Raw genomic sequence first — 20,695 nt, 5'->3', positions numbered from 1 at the left:
ACCAATGCATTAAAATATATAATGTCTTCTTCTGTGCCCTCTCTCGCACTGGTCCTCTGTACACAGCAGGTGGCACATGTGCAGATTGAGTATTTAGACCTGCTGATAGATTATTATCAGAAATTGAATAAACTGTATAGAAAAATGTATGTCAAGCACAATAATAAATTGAGATCATATAAAGAAATTTGTGCAATATAGACAAGTATGGATAATGTTCATAAAGGTTTATTAAAGTAACAAAATAAACATAGTAAAAAAATAAATAACAGCTGAATTGAAATGATGGCGCACATTTTATAAAATTATTAGGAGGAAATAAAATAAATATGCCCAATCAAAATTTAATAATACCAATAATAAATATATGTATGATTCATAAAAAATGTATACCCTAACAAAGCACCATAAACAGTGATATAAAATATTAAATGCCACCAAAATGAATCTAAAAAATCAAGTGATACAAAAATGAATAATAATAAGGTGCCAAAAAAGAGTAACAGTTCAAAGGTGCAAAAACAGCTAAGAAAATAGACTTAACTGCGCAAAAAACTGTGATAATCGTGCTAATAGAAACAAAGTGCTTTAGTGCATGCCCTGCTGTAAGATCGTTAGTGTAAGGTGCTGTTTAAGAGGGGATGCATATCAGAAACAGAAAATCAATTAGTCAAAAGGGCATTGTTTACCTAAAAACGTGCTGCCTGGTCCCGACGCTCGTTTTGGCACCAGCCTTCTTCCGGGACATTTTACTTTAATAAACCTTTATGAATATTTGCTGATAGATTAGTTCACTTGGCAAAATCCAGCTGACAGGTTCTCTTTAAAGGTTATACATTGAGATGAGTAGATTAACCTGCAGAGGATCACGTTTGAGTCGAATTTCATTAAATCAAACTCAACATTTTTAGGATTGAGTTCTCTCTCTACCAATGGAGAAAATTTGGCGCAGCTGGATAATTTTAATGTGAAATGATCTGCTCATCTCTAGGTATACATATATTTACCATAGAACGCTGACCTTCGGCACTCAATAAGTCACAAAGAAGTTCTGTTTCAAAATAGTTTCCAATTTAATTCACAGCCGACATAATAGGATATACATCACACCGCACCTTAGCATCGGGGGTTCGCCGACAAATACCCATTAAAGCATAGGAGATGTACTTAAATATTGCAACCAGGCACTGTTCTCACCATACCGCATTGAAGCACCAGGAGCACGCTGGCGGATACCTCTTACAGACACCCTTGATAAAGGCAATGATGCCGAAACTTTGAATGGATTGATGTCTGTATATCCTATTATGTCGGCTATGAATTAAATTGGATATTATTTTGAAACAGAACTTCTTGAGTGCTGATGGTCATTGTTCTATATTATATTACTCCATTTTCCTTTGAGCACCATCCTTGCATTTAGAGTGCACCACTTTTGATCGACTAAACCAGTGTTCCCCAACTCCGGTCCTCAAGAGCCACCAACAGGTCATGTTTTCAGGATTTCCTTAGTATGGCCCAGGTGATGGAATTATTGCCTGTCCAGGTGATGCAATTATCACCTTTGCAATACTAAGGAAATCCTGAAAACATGACCTGTTGGTGGCTCTTGAGGACCGAAGTTGGGGAACACTGGACTAAACCATACATATATTTACAATATCACACAACCATTGCTATGTAACATACAATGCACCGGTCAACCACAAGAAACTGAAAAAATGTATATTTTGTTACCTGTATGAATTGGTACTTTGCCAATGCAGTATAGTCTGCCACTTTGGCATGTGCTGAAATGAAGAACATGAACACATAGTTTTTATTTTCTTAATTTATTTTTGTAGATATGGGATTTTTCAATTAGGTCAATTTAGGGAAAAAAAGGTACAAAAACACCAGTTAGAGACAAGAAGCGTGAATCCCTTGAGATCAATTTAACTTCAATGCAAATTTCATTTAGTTAACGTGTTACAAAGTCGCCAACCACATTTTCTACGTAAATAATACTGGCAGCAACATATAGGGATCATCTGACTTGATGTGTTTACTTACCACATTGCTCCGTAGTCATAAATGACCTCTCCTGGTAACACTATTGATCCTTTGTAGTAACAGGGACATTGCTTAGCAGGAACGCAGGCTCCGCTGTCATCAAGGTAGGTTCCACTTGGGCAAGCACAGCCGTCAACAGAAGGAAACTTGAATTTGCAGCTGGGGTCCGGTTCACTCAGTGAGCGACAAGTTTTCTGGCAAGTTCTAATGGAGTAGTGATAGGTGCTGTTCTTCGAGCATTTCTTTGTATATTTATCTTGAATTAGAAAATAGAGATGGCTGTATTAGTAATTGCGATACGTAAATGTCACATTGACCCATGGATTAATTGTGTCAGAGATTATATACAGAAAGGAGTCCAACTGAAGACTTTCTTGAAAACCTGAAAAAAATGTCCCTGTTAATGATAACTTTATGTTACAATTCCTCCCGAGACTTGACGCATGGCATGTTAGCATGTACCTAAATTTTCTACGAAAAAAGTCTACTGAAAATTTTTGCACAAATCCTGCAGAAATTCAGTGGAAAAACGTGCATGATTTACATTAAAAGTTCATTATTTAATCCAGGCTTCACCTCTATTATTTTTTTTTCAACATAGGGACAATATATATTAACATGTAATCAACTTTACTTTTGTGATAAAACCCTGCAAATTTTCAACCCTCAAATTTGGAAATACATTTTACTACGTATATGCAACTTTTGCACAGAGTTCTAAACCTTTTTCCGCTGTTTTTTTTTTAAAAGACAGGTTTGGACCACTACTGGGAATCTCAATTCCAATAATTTTTGTAAAATTTCTTTTTTTTTTCCTCCTGATATGGGGCAATTAGCATCTGCCTTATTTAGTTCATGAATAGTGTTGAGCATTCCGATACCGCAAGTATCGGGTATCGGCCGATACTTGCGGTATGGGAATTCAGATACCGAGTTCTGATACTTTTGTGGTATCGGGAATCGGTATCGGATCCATAGTGATGTGTAAAATAAAGAATTAAAATAAATGTGACCGCCACGTGACCAATCACAAGCCGCGACGTCATTCTCAGGCACTAACTCCTCATTCTAGGAATTTAGGACCTGAGAATGACATCGCGGCTTCTGATTGGTCGCGTGGCGGTCACATGAGCGGCACGCGACCAATCAGAAGCCGCGATGTCATTCTCAGGTCCTAAACGCGCTCATTTTAAACAAAGAAGCCTGCCGGTTACCCGCGGTGATGTCCAGGGGCCGCCGGAGAGGTGAATATATCAATATTTTTTATTTTAATTCTTTATTTAACACATTAATATGGATCCCAGGGCCTGAAGGAGAGTTTCCTCTCCTTCAGACCCTGGGAACCATCAGGATACCTTCCGATACTTGGTGTCCCATTGACTTGTATTGGTATCGGATATCAGTATCGGCGATATCTGATACATTTCGGGTATCAGCCGATACTATCCGATACCGATACTTTCAAGTATCGGACGGTATCGCTCAACACTAGTCATGAAGCAATTTCCTTAAATTCAGGGCTAGGTTTAACTCGGCTCACATTCTGCAATGGTTAGTATTTAATTATAATAATCTTTATTTTTATATAGCGCTATCATATTCCACAGCGCTTTACACACACAATCATCACTGCCCCCACTGGGGCTCACAATCTACAGTCCCTATCAGTAGGTCTTTGGAATGGGGGAGGAAACCGGAGAACCCGGAGGAAACCCACCCAAACTCGGGGAGAACATACAAACTGCTTGCAGATGTTTTCCTTCATTTTTTATGAATAAATTTGAGTGGGATTGAATTTTACTCAAATCTGCATTCAACAAATACAAATTTCCCTTCAAATCCGAGTGGATTTGGCAATGTCAGCCGCTGGTCGTCATTTTTTCTGTCATTAAATTCATGGATGTTAACTTTTCCACAAATCAAATTTTCAGGTAAATTTGACCGATCCTTTCATTTATAATTTCCTGTAAAAAATAGTGATATGAAGATATAGTAAGGTTCTATACTTACCACAGATGGCATCTCTCCACTGTTCTAGGATCACTCCCTCCGCGGCACAGGCCCGTACATAGGATCCTAATGCTGCACATACACTGTCCTCGCTCTTTTCATAGTTACAGCTGTCATACATACAGTTCTGTGAGAAGTCATTGACAAAGCTGAGTCAATTTAGACACTGTCACTTACGTGCCTGACTATACTGTACATAAACGACAATGTTTTGAATATTTATTAGTTTATTAGTTTATTAACCCCTTAGTGACCGAACCAATTTTCACCATAATGACCAAGTCAAATTTTTGCATTCTGACCAGTTTTACTTTATGTGGTAACAACTCTAGAACGCTTTAATGGATCCCACTGATTCTGAGACAGTTTTTTCAGGAAATATTGTACTTTATGACAGTGGTAAAAATTTCTTTGATTTGACTTGCGTTTATTTGTCAAAATATCGGACATTTGGCAAAGAATTTGAAAAGGTTGCCATTTTCAAACTTGTAATTCTTATGCCCTTAAATCAGAGAGTTATGTCACACAAAATAGTTAATAAATAACATTTTCCACATGTCTACTTTACATCAGCACAAAATTTGGAACATAATTTTTTTGCTAGGAAGTTGTAAGGGTTAAAATCAACCAGCGATTTCTCATTTTTACAACAAAATTTACAAAACCATTTTTTTTAAAGATCACGTCACATTTAAAGTGACTCTGGGGGCCCTATATGACAGAAAATACCCCAAAGTGACACCATTCTAAAAACTTCACCCCCAAGGTACTCAAAAACATATTCAAGAAGTGTATTAACCCTTGACGCGCTTCACAGGAGCTAAAACAATGTGGAAGGAAACAATGAATATTTAACTTTTTTTCACAAAAAATTTACTTTAGCTCCGAATTTGATATTTTCACAAGGGTAACAGGAGAAATTGGACCCTAAATATTTCTGTGCAATTTCCCCTGGTTATGCCAATACCCCATATGTGGGGGAAATCCACTGATTGGGCACACGGAAGGGCTTGGAAAGGAAGGAGGACAGTTTGACTTTTTAAGCACAAAAACCGCTAGAATCACAAGTGGATGCCATGTAGAGCCCCTAATATTTCTAAACAGTGGAACCCCCCACAAGTGACCCAATTTTGGAAAGTAGACCCCTTAGGGAATTTATATAGATGTGTGATGAACCCCCAGGTGATTCACAGAATTTTATAATATAGACCCATGAAAAAAAAAAAAACACATTTTACCAACAAAAATGTACTTTTAGCCCCAAATTATTTGTTTTCACAAGGGTAACAGGAGAAAAGGACCAAAAAAATTAGTTGTGCAGCTTCTGTTTGGGTGCACGGCTTGGCTCGGAAGGAAAGTGCAATGTTTTTGAATGCAGACTTTGATGGAATGGTCTGCGGGCATCATGTTGCATATGGAGAGCCCCTGATTTGCCTAAACAATGAAAAAAACACAAGTGACCCATTTTTGGAAACTACGCCCCCTCAAGGATTTTATCCAGGGGTGCAGTGAGCAATTTGAACCCACAGGTACTACACAGAATTTGATAATATTAGGTAGTCATATGAAAATTTTCAGTTTTTTTTTTTTACGAAAATGTTGTTTTAGTCCTAAACTTAGTAATTTTCACAATGGATAATAGGAGAAAATGGACCCCATAGTTTGTTGTGTAATTTGTACCGAATGCGACAATACCCCATATGTGATCAAAAACTTCTGCTTGGGCACATGGCAGAGCTAGGAAAGATGGGGCGGGAGTAGGGCGTAACTATACGAAAGCACCCCATGACTTCGATTGGCCGGGGAGGTTTTGAACCTGGATGAGAAGGAGGATGTGATTGGTTGGGTGGTGGTAGGGGGAGGAGTTTTAAGGGGGCTGGAGGAGTAGTTTATGGAAAGTGCCGGAAAACCGCCATTCTAGTCTGGAAGCCAAGGCAAGAAAACCCACCCATCCTTCCTTTCCTGGTTTTGTATTTAGCAAGAGGGCAGGGGTTAATTATAAAAAAGATGACCATTTGGTATTGCATATATATTTATATATTTGGTGTTTCTCATCACAGTGGCAAGGTTGGTGGGGGTAGGATTCTTGGAGTTGACGCTGATTGGTCAGAAGAAGGAATTGTAAGTAAATTCCAAGCAGTTGGAAATTGTGTGGGGTTGATCTGGCATTTGGTTATGGGCTCTGGACGGGGTTTTACCCCGGGAGCTTTTGGTGGTTAGTCTTCCTGGAAGGAGATGTATGGTGCCCTCAAGCTGGTGATGGATGGCTGAGGGTAACATGGTGGTCGAGGTTCGCTTGTATTTGTCAGATATAAAAGCCAGATCTTTTAGCTCCAAGAACCCTCCTCTCATATTTACATTCAGATTGTATTAATATTTATTGTTATGTTATTGTTTGCTAATAAAATTGGCTGCTGTGGCCAAAATGTATGCAGAGAATATAAATGGTAGTGTTTTTATTTAAAGGGGGTGACATTTTTTTACGGATTGGTTTCAGGATGGAGGTTGCAACGTAAGAAGCAGTATTTGCCATACGCGGTCAAGGAAAGAGCACTATTTGCTTGGGATAGATTGTGAGTTCTATGTCACATTTGAAGAGCCCCTGACATGTGAAAACAGCAGAAACCCCCAGAATTGACCCCATTTTGGAAACTAGACCCCTCAAGGAATTCATCTATGGAGTTTAGTGAGTATTTTGAACCTGTAGGTGCCTCACAAAATTTTGTGACATTGAGACATGGAAATATGAAATTCTAGTGGTAAAAATGAAATTTTTGTGTTAGCTGCAAATTTGTCAGGTACACAAGGGTTAATATGTGAAATTAGACCCCACAATTTATTGCACGATTTCTCCCAAATGCAGTGCTGCCCCATATGTTGCCAGAAATGACTTGTTAGGCCACACGTCATCGCTGAGAAGGAAGGAGCGCTATTTGGCTTTTGAACCACAACTTTTGCTAGAATAGTTTGCTGGTGATATTTGCCTAGCTCAGAATGTGACAGAAACCCTCCAAAAATGACCCCATTGTAGAAACTGCACCTCTCAATGAATTCATCTATGGCTGCAATGACCATTTTGTAACATCAACGATGTGCTTTATTCTGGAGAATTGAAAATCTGCCAGTCTAGTCCCCATACATTGTACGCCCATACAGTGTAGAGCCCCCATATATTGTAGTGCCCCCATACATTGTGCCCAACTTGTGCTTACAGCAATATGCACTCATAAATTAAGTGCCTTCTCTCCATTAAAATAATGCCAAATATATGGCCTCTTAGTGTGGCTTAGGCACAGTGGGGCTCAGAAGGGGGACATTTGGATTTGAGAGAGCATAATTCACTGGATTTTATTTGAGGGGGCAGGAGCTATATCACTTTTCCAGAGTCTTTTTTCTACCGGTAATGTGGGAACTCCCTATAGTTCCAGTGACAGATGATGATCCTGAGTCGGAGCTGGTTTTTGTGCGGGATAAATTAGGGTTTTTATTGGTAACATTTGAGGTATATAATATTTTTTGATCTCTTCCAATATAAGGCTGGATCACATTTTTGTATTCTACACTGAGCACTTAAGTGGGGGTTTCCGTGTAAATCCCATAAAACTGCGATTTAGATGAAGCCCCGGAAGGAGCCACCATGAGGCAGATGGAGACACTTCATACTCCGTTTGGTGTCTGCTTCGGCAGTCTCCATCTTTTTATGCGTGCAAAGATCTGTGGCCGCCCACACTTGTGCGCTAAAAAGACATCTAAAATGACTCCATCTGCCACATAAGTTTTTGGTTCTGTCGGGGTTTTGTCTCAATCGCAGTTTTGGGGAATTTACACGGAAACCCCTGTTATAAGAGCTCAGTGGAGTGTACAAGATAAATGTGAGCCGATCCTTATTCCAATTCTTGGGAGGTAGAATGAGCAAATAGACAACAGTACAAGAATAGTTATTTTTATTTTTGCGCTGTTCACCGTGCGGTGAACTATAAGTGATGAGGCGGATTTATTATTCTGGTTTGTGCGATTACAGCAATACCAGATTTACATTTTTTTAGGTTTTGCTGCTATCACATAATAAAAATACTTTTTTGTAAAAAGTGTTTTTTTGTCTCCATATTCTCAGAGCTGTACTTTTTTTTTTTGGCAACCAGAGCTGTATGAGGGGTTATTTTTTGCGGGACGAGTTGCAAATTTTTTTGGTACCAGTTTGGGGTACATAATATTTTTTAATTGCTTTTTATTCAAATTTTTCAGACACAGAATGAACAAAAGCCAGCAATTCTGTAATTGCTTTTTTATTTTTTTGCGTTGCTCACAGTGCAGTAAAAGTGATAAGACCGATTTGTTCGTCGAGTCGGCACGATTACAGCGATACCAGATTTATATAGTTTTTTTATGATTTGCTACTTTTACACACTAAAAACAATATTTTAGCAAAATGAATTTGTTTTTGCATTGTCCTATTCTGAGAGCTGTTCCTTTTTCTTTTTTTTGTCGAATGATCCATATTAGGGCTTGTGTTTTTAGGGATGTTTGGTGTTTTCATTTATACCATTTTTTTTTTGCATATGAGTTTTTGATCGCTTTTTATTCACTTTTTTGTGAGTCACTATGATGAAAAAGCAACACTTTTCTTGTGTTTTTAATTTTTTTTATGGCATTTGCTAAACGGAATAAATAACATGTGAGTTTTAGAGAGCATGTCATTACGGACGCGGCAATACCAATTATGTGCACATTTTTTGTTTTATCAGAAAGGCTGCATTTTGAGTGATGAAATGGATTTTAGTGATTTATGTTCACATTTTTGAGTGCTTTCTTTACTCTTTTATATATTTTATTTTTTTTGCACTTTTTCTCTATGGGACATGTATGATTTTTACTTTGATCACTGCTCTCGTACACTGTTGTACTCATGTACAGCAGTGCATGAGAGCAGTTAGTGTCTCACTGACACTCACTGACTCAGCCTGTGAAACCCAGTTTATTGCTGGATCTCATGGGTTACCATACTCTGGAGTCATCACATGACCTCCACGTACCATAGTAACCATCAGGATCTGTGATTCTCATTGTGGGGGTCTGATGGTTACTAAGGGGGTCTCGCGAACCCCTTGTAACAACTTAAATACAGCTGTCACGATTGACAGTGGTATTTAAGGGGCCCCAATTGGTCAAAAAAAACAGTCCGGTCCGATACTGCAGGGTGTCAGCTGTCATATACAGCTGACACCCGCAGGAAACGCTGCTTTTATTCTCTTATTCCTCAGTACCATTAAAAAGCGGCGCTGAGGAATAAGTACTCTTAATGACCACAATTAAAAGGCGTATAGGCGGACGTTAAGGGGTTAGTGCCTATTGCAATGATCAAAAATGTTTAAACCGTAGACAGAAATCAACAAAAGCAAAATCATATGGCAAGAAGGAGCTAACAACATTTAAATACATAGTAAACTCAAAGCAAAAATATTCTTCACCTACAGTTTGATATATTGTTGGATTCACAGTTGTATGACAAGGTGCAAATGGTCCATTGCTGTCCAAGAGCAGAGAACACCAGTGCTGGGCAAACCTCTCTGCAGGAATCAAAATTACATTTTATCTACTTTTTATGAATTTTCAAATATTTGTAAAATACATAATGCTGAGGAGCAAGTAGTAGCATGCGAATTAAAGAATGAGTTCGGCTCATGGTAGATTTCTGGTCTACATACCATTCTCCATGCTAAGTGAGCATGGATTCTCATAACTGTCCTTAACATCAGCACAGTTTCCAAAACTCTTCCATGAGTTGGCAAAAGCAGAAGCTGTTCCTTCCAGAACACCATTGGCAGCTCGGAAATCATCAGTCCGGATGTTGTTGAAATCTCCACAGAGACCTGTTGATCAGAGAGTAAGATTCCTGTTTAACGTACACAGGACCTGACTTATAGATTTGTACATGTTGCATTTGAAGCTGCATCAACTAGGCAAAGCCAAGGTTCAGCCCCATAATTTCTCCTTTTAAAAGCGAATGGATCGCGTAAATAATAATAATAGTTTATTTACTAAACAAAACAAAAGACTTGGGTATACTAATAGATCATAAACTGAACATGAGTCAACAGTGTGATGCAGCAGCAAAAAAGAAAATGCAATTCTGGGCTGTATTAACATAAGCATACAGTCTAGATCACGTGAAGTCATTATTGCCCTCTACTCCTCTTTGGTCAGACCTCATCTGGAATACTGTGTCCAGTTTTGGGCACAACATTTTAAAAAAGACATCAACAAACTGGAGCAAGTTCAGAGAAGAGCGACCAGAATGGTGACCGGTCTGCAAACCATGTCCTATGAGGAACGGTTACAGGATTTGGGAATGTTTCGCTTGCAAAAACAAAGACAGAGAGGAAATTTAATAGCTGTCTACAAATATCTCAAGGGCTGTCACATTGTAGAAGGATCATCTTTATTTTCATTTGCACAAGGAAAGACTAGAAGCAATGGGATAAAACTGAATGGGAGGAGAGGAGACACAGATTAGATATTAGAAAAACTTTTTGACAGTTAGGGTGATCAATGAATGGAACAGGTTGCCACGGGAGGTGGTGAGTTCTCCTTTTATGGAAGTCTTCAAATGGAGGCTGGACAGATTTAGTGAATCCTGGGGGGTTGAAACAGATGACCCAGGACGTTGCTTCCAATTCTACCATTCTATGATTCTATGATTCTATGAATGAAACATGTTCTTTTTTATCTAATTTTACTTATAGTTTCTTTGTTTTTGAGGTTGAATGTAGACATAAATCCATCAAGTTCAACCTATGGCCTAGCATACTGATCTAGAAAAAGTCAAAAACACAATGAGGCAGACACTATTATCTACATATTAAGGGAAAATTCCTTCCTGACTCCACATATGGCAATCAGACTAGCTCCCTGCATCAACGTCCGATCACAGAATCTAGTGCCCGTAACCTGTGATATTATATTTTTCAAGAGCAGCATCCAGGCCCCCTTTGTACTTTTGTAGTGAGTAAACCATCACAACATCAGGAGGCAGAGAGTTCCATAGTCTCACTGCTCTTACAGTAAAGAATCTGTCTATGATTATGATTAAACTTTCTTTCCTATAGATGTAGAGGATGCCCCCTTGTCCCCATCACAGGCCTAAGTGTAAAAAGATCCTTAGAAGACCTATATGGACCATATGTAACAATCATCTTGGAGATGACTCTTTGGGACTAATTCATCACAACTTTAAGGCTATGTGCACATGTCCGGAATTGAAATTTTGCTGGCAAATCTGCAACTCTCTGCTGCGGGAAATACGCATGCGGAATTGGCATGCGTTTTCCCGCTAAACACTAGATTTTGCAAACGTAAATAGCTTGCAGAATGCTAGTGTTTTCCAAGCGATCTCTAGCAGCATCAATAGTAAAAAGATATAATGTTAAAAATAATAACAAAATTTAAAAAATCATGATATTCTCACCTTCCGGCAGCCACCGCAGTCTTCCCGATCCTTACGATGCTCCCGCCAGCTCCAGTTCCCAGTGATGCCTTTCAACAATAACCCCAGATGAAGTAGCATCACGCGAAACCACTATGTCATCACAGGTTATTGTTACAAGGCATCACTGGGAGCTGCCGGGAGCATCGCTAAGGCCTGGGCTGGATCCGGGGGCCGCCAGAAGGTGAGTATATAACTATTTTTATTTTAATTCTTTTTTTCTACACAGGATATGGTGCCCAGTCCCTGGAGGAGAGTCTCCTCTCCTCCACATCCGGGTACCATCCGCACATGATCTGCTTACTTTGGGCATGGTGGGCATAGCCCCATGCGGAAAGTAAGCGGATCAACGCATTCCTATGTGTGCAGAATCTCTGCAATTCCGCACAAAGAAAGAGCATGCTGCGTACTTTTCTGCAATGCGATTCCGCCGCGGAAAAATGCGCAGCATTAGCACAGCATTGTGGAATCCCATTGAATTCAATGGGTTGTGTTGTGTAGGCATTTTTGCAGCATTTTCACTGCATAAAAACGCGGCAAAAATGCATACAATCCGCAACGTGTGCACATAGTCTTATTCCAGAAAAGAGACATAACAGCTTTGAAAAATTAGAAAATATTTGTCCAACATAGAGTTGAGCATATATTTTGCAAATTTTCATGTTTTCACCCCAGCTTGAATCAGCTCTGCCAAAAAATGGGCGGAGCAAGGGAGAGTATTGTATGGCAGACATGTATGCATGGCATGTATGTAATGCAGACATTTGTATGGCAGTAACATTTCTGGCTCAGTGCACTCCACTCAAAAGATGTGCCAAATTTATTAAGTGGTGTGCGCTTCTTAATCCATTCAGCGTCTTGTACTGCAGTAAGACTGGCATGGCGTGAGTGTGCACTTACACCAGTCTTGATGAATCGGCCCCATTGACTCTTGAAATAATTTTTAGGTATGCTGTATGATCGTTTCAGTGGTCAGTGTGCAGGGAGAGGCGATCATAAGAGGCGCCCTCTGCTGTTGTCCTCATATGAACTCGAGCCAGGGAGCTTTCTAGGAAAGTTCCCACGATCTAGGAACAGCCAGCAGAGGGCGCCTCACCGCAAATGCAGGTAAATATAGGTCATTGACCTACTTTACCTTCATTCTCCGGGATTTTGCAGACATGAGCATCTGCATTAGCGGAGCTCGTGGCTGCAAAATATTTTAACCCCTTCAGATGGATTTACATCGTTGGACGTGACAGATCCTCGGAAGGTATGTATATTGTTGGTTTATTATTTTGACTTTGTTCCAGATCGAGGTTCTTCAGTGAGTGGATTGAGAGTAGAATAAATTAATACAACAATCTTTGTGATTTTTTCATTAAATTAATTTTTAATAATGTGTGTGTGTTTTTTTTAACCCTTTACTAGTATTGGATTAATAATGGATAGGTGTCATAATTGACGCCTCTCCATTATTAATTAGGCTTAATGTCACCTTACAATAGCAAGGTGGCATTAACCCTTCATTACCCCATATCCCACCGCTACACGGGAATGGGAAGAGAGTGGCCAAGTGCCAGAATAGGCGCATCTTCCAGATGTGCCTTTTCTGGGGTGGCTGGGGGCAGGTGTTTTTAGCCAGGGGGGGGGGGCAATAACCATGGACCCTCTCCAGGCTATTAATATCTGCCCTCAGTCACTGGCTTTACTACTCTGGCGGAGAAAATTGTGCGGGAGCCCACGCCAATTTTTTCCGCCATTTAACCCTTTAATTTACTAGCTAGAACGGCCAAATTTTGCATATACACACTACTGACATTAGTAGTGTGGAATATGCAAAAAAATGGGGATATGAGATGGTTTACTGTATGTAAACCAGGTCTCATATCATGTTGGGTTTAGGAAGGAGAAAGCAAAAGCCGGTAATTGAATTACCGGCTTTCTGCTATATCGCGCTGGATGAAATATTAATATATATACATATATGTGTCTACTGACATATATATATATATATATATATATATATATATATATATATATATACAGTTAGGGCCAGAAATATTTGGACAGTGACACAAGTTTTGTTATTTTAGCTGTTTACAAAAACATGTTCAAAAATACAATTATATATATAATATGGGCTGAAAGTGCACACTCCCAGCTGCAATATGGTAGTTTCCACATCCAAATCGGAGAAAGGGTTTAGGAATCATAGCTCTGTAATGCATAGCGTCCTCTTTTTCAAGGGACCAAAAGTAATTGGACAATGGACTCTAAGGGCTGCAATTAACTCTGAAGGCGTCTCCCTCGTTAACCTGTAATCAATGAAGTAGTTAAAAGGTCAGTGGTGGATTCCAGGTGTGTGGTTTTGCATTTGGAAGCTGTTGCTGTGAGCAGACAACATGCGGTCAAAGGAACTCTCAATTGAGGTGAAGCAGAACATCCTGAGGCTGAAAAAAAAGAAAAAACCCATCAGAGAGATAGCAGACATGCTTGGAGTAGCAAAATCAACAGTTGGGTACATTCTGAGAAAAAAGGAATTGACTGGTGAGCTTGGGAACTCAAAAAGGCCTGGGCGTCCACGGATGACAACAGTGGTGGATGATCGCCGCATACTTAATTTGGTGAAGAAGAACCCGTTCACAACATCAACTGAAGTCCAGAACACTCTCAGTGAAGTAGGTGTATCTGTCTCTAAGTCAACAGTAAAGAGAAGACTCCATGACAGTAAATACAAAGGGTTCACATCTAGATGCAAACCATTCATCAATACCAAAAATAGACAGGCCAGAGTTAAATTTGTAGAAAAACACCTCAAGAAGCCAGCTCAGTTCTGGAAAAGTATTCTATGGACAGATGAGACAAAGATCAACCTGTACCAGAATGATGGGAAGAAAAAAGTTTGGAGAAGAAAGGGAACGGCACATGATCCAAGGCACACCACATCCTCTGTAAAACATGGTGGAGGCAACGTGATGGCATGGGCATGCATGGCTTTCAATGGCACTGGGTCACTTGTGTTTATTGATGACATAAGAGCAGACAAGAGTAGCCGGATGAATTCTGAAGTGTACCGGGATATACTTTCAGCCCAGATTCAGCCAAATGCTGCAAAGTTGATTGGACGGCGCTTCATAGTACAGATGGACAATGACCCCAAGCATACAGCCAAAGCTACCCAGGAGTTCATGAGTGCCAAAAAGTGGAACATTCTGCAATGGCCAAGTCAATCTCCAGATCTAAACCCAATTGAGCATGCATTTCACTTGCTCAAATCCAGACTTAAGACGAAAAGACCCACAAACAAGCAAGACCTGAAGGCTGCGGCTGTAAAGGCCTGGCAAAGCATTAAGAAGGAGGAAACCCAGCATTTGGTGATGTCCATGGGTTCCAGACTTAAGGCAGTGATTGCCTCCAAAGGATTTGCAACAAAATATTGAAAATAAAAATATTTTGTTTGGGTTATGTTTATTTGTCCAATTACTTTTGACCTCCTAAAATGTGGAGTGTTTGTAAAAAAATGTGTACAATTCCTACATTTTCTATCAGATATTTTTGTTCAACCCTTCAAATTAAACGTTACAATCTGCACTTGAATTCTGTTGTAGAGGTTTCATTTCAAATCCAATGTGGTGGCATGCAGAGCCCAACTCGCGAAAATTGTGTCACTGTCCAAATATTTCTAGCCCTAACTGTATATATATATAGACAGTATATATGTTGTTTTTTTTTTTTTTTACACATGGATCCCTTGTATAGCCGTATGTCGGTTTTGCAAGCCTGCGATAAAAACACGCAGTACGGATGCCATACGGATTACATACGGAGGATGCCATGCGTAAAAAACGGTGACACACCCTGCCTACGGAGGAGCTACGGACCACTATTTTGGGGACTTTTCAGCGTATTACGGCCGTAATATACGGACCGTATTTTCATACACTGTGTGTGACGCCGGCCTAAGATATAGAAAAGTGATTGGGAGAACAGGAGGTGTCAGCCTACTGTGAGAATCTGAAGATTTCATGTTTTTTTCTCAAAATAAAGAAAGTGACATGGAAAAAACACAAAAAAAATCATAACACATGATTAAGCTAAAAATTTACATAAACCGTCAATTTCCATTTTCTGATGACACATTGCCTTTACATAATTTGGATTCTTAGTAATAGATAAGCTATGAACTTTAGATGTGTTTTAGGAGACTTTGAAGCAGAAGAGAAACAGGCATCATTGTCATAATGGAAATTAAGTACAAAATTGTTATGAAGATGGAGGAGGTGGACTGAGCAGAATACTGACTCAAGCGTATGGTGTCGCTGTCAGAGGCTACATCGTCTGTTATGATTGAGGCAACTGATGATGTGAGATAATTTTCATTATGCACTCCCAATCGATAAGCTTGCCAGAAGCAAAGGAGGCCAAATATGTCTTGTGTTTGGTACTACCAGTACTAACGAGATGGTAATAGATCACGGTGTTGTTGCTCTTAGCAGCTTCCACATTTTTAGCTGTAGTATATATATTTTTTCTCTCACGCTACAACATCCATTGATAGTGTTATATTTTGTTTAACTTACATTTTGGACACGAGTATAATTTTTTATTTATTTCTAAAATGTTTTTTTAATTTTCATTTTTTTTGTATAAAATATATCACATTTCTACTTACTTACCAAGGATCATGTAACAACACTTACCAGGAGGAAGGAACACGGTCTAATAACAACAACAGCCCACAATACAGTTGTGTGGTTTACAGTTGTCGAATTAGAATAAAACATACATGCAAAAAGTAAAACGCATGTATAATGTTCTAAATTATCTTTTTTAAACCCAGAATGATACTTAGGTTGCTCAGTTCATGCATGGAAAAGAACTTGTGGCAAGGATAGTCGTATTTTTGTACCAGGAATATTTGTAAAATTGGACTAGTGAGTTATGTCAATAAAGTACTTTTTAAAAAGTCTATTTTTAGCTTAAATTCACCTCTCTTAACATTAATTTCATAACCATAAAAAACATGTTGCTTGGAAGGTACATGCACAGAAAGTAATTTGCGGCAACAGCCAGCAGTATTGTTGTGGCTCCAACATTGATAAAGTCAACCAGTAACACAGTTGCAAAACTTTATGTTTTTTTGCATTTTAAACATTTAAATTTTTTTTAATTACGCCCTACTTGAGCAGAAATGCAATGACACCTACAAAACTCCAAGATGCAATATTGCGAGGTAGTTACATGTGGGTTCACAATTGGAATTAAACTTGCGACAACAGCATGCAGAATGGTTGATATGTAGGACTATTAAAGCAAATTTTCAAAAGTTAAAATGTGCCTTTTCTTTAAAAGATATATATTTCACCTCCCCGGGCCCTTATAAGCAAGAACAGGAAAATAGAAGCTAGGTAAATTCATGTCTCAAAAGCCAGCACCTACATCAAGACACTGTATTGGGGTGGCATGTAGGAGTCTAGTATTGAACTATGACAACAATACGGTGCGTAAATATACAGCTCTGACAAAAATTAAGAGACCACTGTAAAATGTTCACTTTGTCTGATCTTTCTCTTTATAGGTATATTTTTGAGCAAAATATAAATTGTTCTTTTAGCCTATAATCTTCTGACAACATGTCTCCAAATTTCAAAGCAATACATTTTGTATATTTTTTTTAAAAGGAGAAATGATCAAAAAACTACAAAAAAAACATGGTGCTTTCAGACCTCAAATAATACAAAGAAAACAAGTTCATAACATTTAGAAACAACAAAACTAATGTTTTAACTCAGGAAGAGTTCAGAAATCAATATTTTGTGGAATAACCATGATTTTTAATCACAGCTTTCATGCGTCTTGGCATGCTTTCCACAAGTCTCTCACACTGCTTCTGGCGCAAAAAAGTAATTAGTTCTTTAGGTACCTTCACACTCAGCAACATTACAACGAGAACGACAACGACAACGATCCGTGACGTTGCAGCGTCCTGGATAGCGATCTCGTTGTGTTTGACACGCAGCAGCGATCTGGATCCCGCTGTGCCATCGCTGGTCGGAGCTAGAAGTCCAGAACTTTATTTGGTCGTCAGGTCGGCGTGTATCGTCATGTTTGAAAGCAAAAGCAACGATGCCAGCAATGTTTTACATGGAGCTAACAACCAGCGAGAACGATAAGTACGTCACTGGATCGCTCCTGCATCATTCTGGAGTTGCTGTGTTTAACGTCTCTACAGCGACCTAAACAGCGACGCTCCAGCGATCGGCTCGTTGTCTATATCGCTGCAGCGTTGCTGAGTGTGACGGTACCTTTTGATTGATGGCTTGTGACTAGAGATCTTCCTCTTGATTACATTCCAGAGGTTTTAAATGGGGTTCAGGTCTGGCGATTGGGCTGCTCATGAAAAGGTTTTGACGTGGTTGTCTCTTAATTTTTGCAAGAGCTGTATATATATTTATACATATATATATATATATATATATATATATATATATATATTTTTTTTTTTCTTTACAGCATGCATAATTTGTGAAGTAGTCAGTTATGTTTACATTTCTGGATTATGGAGAATTTTCATTTCTCTTAAAAAAAACATAAAGTACACTTTCTATGGCACACAAGCCTTGGTTTCGGGATTTTGGTTTATTAGCAAAATTAGCACAGAGTGGTATAAACCGCCCTTCTTGTTTGTATTCTGTGAAGAAATAAAAGAAAAAAGAAATGCTGCTATTAAGGTAATGTTCCTGCAGTATATCACGGATCAAATTATTCACGGCCACACTAGCTATGCAGATCCAGCACTTCTCTAAATCACTTGAATCTTCACAGACTCAGTCAACTATTCCCATTTTCAGTGGTTGAGCACTGCATTAGTACACCACAATCAGATTAGGCCTTTTCTATCCATGAGTAATGGGCTGTGAAATCTGCCTTTCTATCCCTGTGCTGTAAATGCTTGGCTGGCCTTCATCTTTTCCAGTCCCTGTGAAAGTCCCCCTTATCGGCTGCACAAGACTATGTGATGTGATAGCTGCAGTACATTATGGGGAAGCCCGCCGGGCCACACCTGATGCTCTTTGCCTCTGTCTGAATTTTGAGCAGTGTGTGAAATGACTCTGAGCTTTTTTTCACTGTCGTTGCCAATCCTCACGAACAGCAAAGTGAGGATCGGGACCTGCGAATTTCAATAAAATTGACTCAAATTCGATCCTCAGTCGATCGATCTGTTCAACTTACCACATGCATTTCCCATATAATCTGGGTCCAAGCTGACAGAGAGCTGCATAATTGGTTCGAGTTGGATTTGCATTTGGATTCCATTGAGACTCTTAACTATCATGTAAAAGGAAGAAGGCTGGAACAGAGCAAAGTTATCTGTAAAGAAAATAGAGGATGTAAGTTTGCGAAATAGACAAACTTCAAGGGACAATAAACAATGTAAATTATACAGTCCGTTATCCCAACATCTGCTCCATTATTAAGATTGGAAGAAATATCGCAAAAGTAAAGAACCAGGTGGTCTTTAGGAACATTTCCATTCTTTATACAAGAAGACTATGATCTATACTTATCATTTTAACATTAAATGAATGAATACTGATATATGCAAGCATGAAATTATGGAGAGTATACATACCTGTATAAAGAGGAACGGGGGCGTATATACCATTTAAAAGGACAGCCCCAGAGTATTTGACTGTGATAACCTGTAAGAAAAGTCATGTTAGTCTATACACTGATAAAAGCTGGAAACAAACGAGGTAAAGCTAGAGGCTTCTATGGACATTAGATAACTGTCTGCCGAACAACCGATCGACTGATAGACATCTATCCATGCCAAAAATGTTCATCTCGGATGAGTGATCCTGTGTTCTCTGTCAGACAGCCGCTGCTAGGCTTCCCTGGCAATAGCTTAGCTCTTGGAGTCTAAAAGGATAGGTCATTATAAATTCAACATGTTTGATCATTCTCTCCCCCAACATCATCTGTCGAAAGAGAGTCAGAAGGAATCCATGAATTTTAGTTTGTGGGTAATCCAGGAATTACCAGTGGACTCGGCTGATTTTTAGTGTGCCAGTGGGGTCTTGAAAGTGATCTTTTCTGCTTTATTGGATAATTGAACCAAGAGGGTAAGAGCAGGGGCACAGCTATAGTGGGTGCAGAGGTAGCAGTTGTTCACCAGTTTTGATTATCAGGAGGGACCGAAAGTTCCCTCCATCATATAATAAGACCCTAGCATTATAAATGGCACAAGGTAGGCTGGTGGACTAGATCAGACTTAGTACAGGGACCTGTGAGTTTAAAGTTATACCTCTGGGAAAGTAAAAGATAAGCAAATACCAATACTCACAGTTAATCCTTTCTCCAAGAAGAGGGTGACGCTTCTTAGGCAAGTCTCCGTGTGGGTGTTTCCACATTTTCTCAGTTCAACAACTACATTAAACATGTTTTCAACACAGTCCTGAAATGGAAAAAATTTATTTAGTCTACATACAACGAGTACCATATGAATCTTACAGTTATGAGAGTTATATTGGTTTGATTCAGACCTGCAAAAAAAGACCTGTAGAAGCAATTGTTACAATGTCATCATTTTACTTTCTCATGGAAGCTAATGAAATAATATTAGATAACCACCGTAAAAGAAGATTCATACGTAGGTGTGCTAACAATTGCAAGAACACCTCTAATTTAAGTATTTAGGATATAAGTATAGGATGTATGTTAAATAATGTTGCTTCAATATTTTTATCTTGATGACCTATCCATAGGTCATCAATATCAAATTGATGGAGGTCTGATACCTGACATCCCCCACCAATCAGCTGTTCTCAGTGCTGGTGGCAACTGGATGTTACCAGTTGTGAAGTTGAACAGCAACACTTTGTCAACTGTGTATTGGCCATTGACGGGTACTACATATCTGCCCCTGTTTGAAGAAATACAAAAGGATCTGCAGACCCCCACTGCGGCCACTACATAGTTGATGGTTCTGTACTGATCAGCGCTGCAACTGTTAACATTCAGTCACTGCCTGCACTGACAACAGCAGACAAGTGGAGGAACAGGGCATCAAACTCCCACTGATCTGATATTTATGTCGTATTCGGGGAATTAGTCATCAATACAAAAGTAGTTGAGCAAAATGTCTTGAGAAAAGTGAAACAAATA

The 20,695-nt window shown here is 39.1% G+C and overlaps 1 protein-coding gene across 1 annotated transcript in view; it reads right to left on the bottom strand.

The window, feature by feature from the left end:
* Positions 1–20,695, bottom strand: part of LOC138648613 (mucin-5AC-like) — a 98,077-nt gene that overhangs the window by 22,305 nt on the left and 55,077 nt on the right. Inside the window, exons 14-21 of the mRNA XM_069738401.1 lie at positions 19,875–19,985; positions 19,161–19,230; positions 18,761–18,898; positions 9,768–9,932; positions 9,535–9,629; positions 4,063–4,189; positions 2,053–2,308; positions 1,738–1,790 (exon numbers count right to left, since the gene is read on the bottom strand). Coding sequence (XP_069594502.1) covers positions 1,738–1,790; positions 2,053–2,308; positions 4,063–4,189; positions 9,535–9,629; positions 9,768–9,932; positions 18,761–18,898; positions 19,161–19,230; positions 19,875–19,985 — 1,015 coding nt within the window. The remainder of the gene's footprint in view (positions 1–1,737; positions 1,791–2,052; positions 2,309–4,062; positions 4,190–9,534; positions 9,630–9,767; positions 9,933–18,760; positions 18,899–19,160; positions 19,231–19,874; positions 19,986–20,695) is intronic.

This window comes from Ranitomeya imitator, chromosome 9 (assembly GCF_032444005.1).
Source record: "Ranitomeya imitator isolate aRanImi1 chromosome 9, aRanImi1.pri, whole genome shotgun sequence".
Lineage (NCBI taxonomy): Eukaryota > Metazoa > Chordata > Amphibia > Anura > Dendrobatidae > Ranitomeya > Ranitomeya imitator.
The sequence above is the reverse complement of the archived record's forward strand: the minus strand, read 5'-3'. Positions and strand labels throughout refer to the sequence as shown.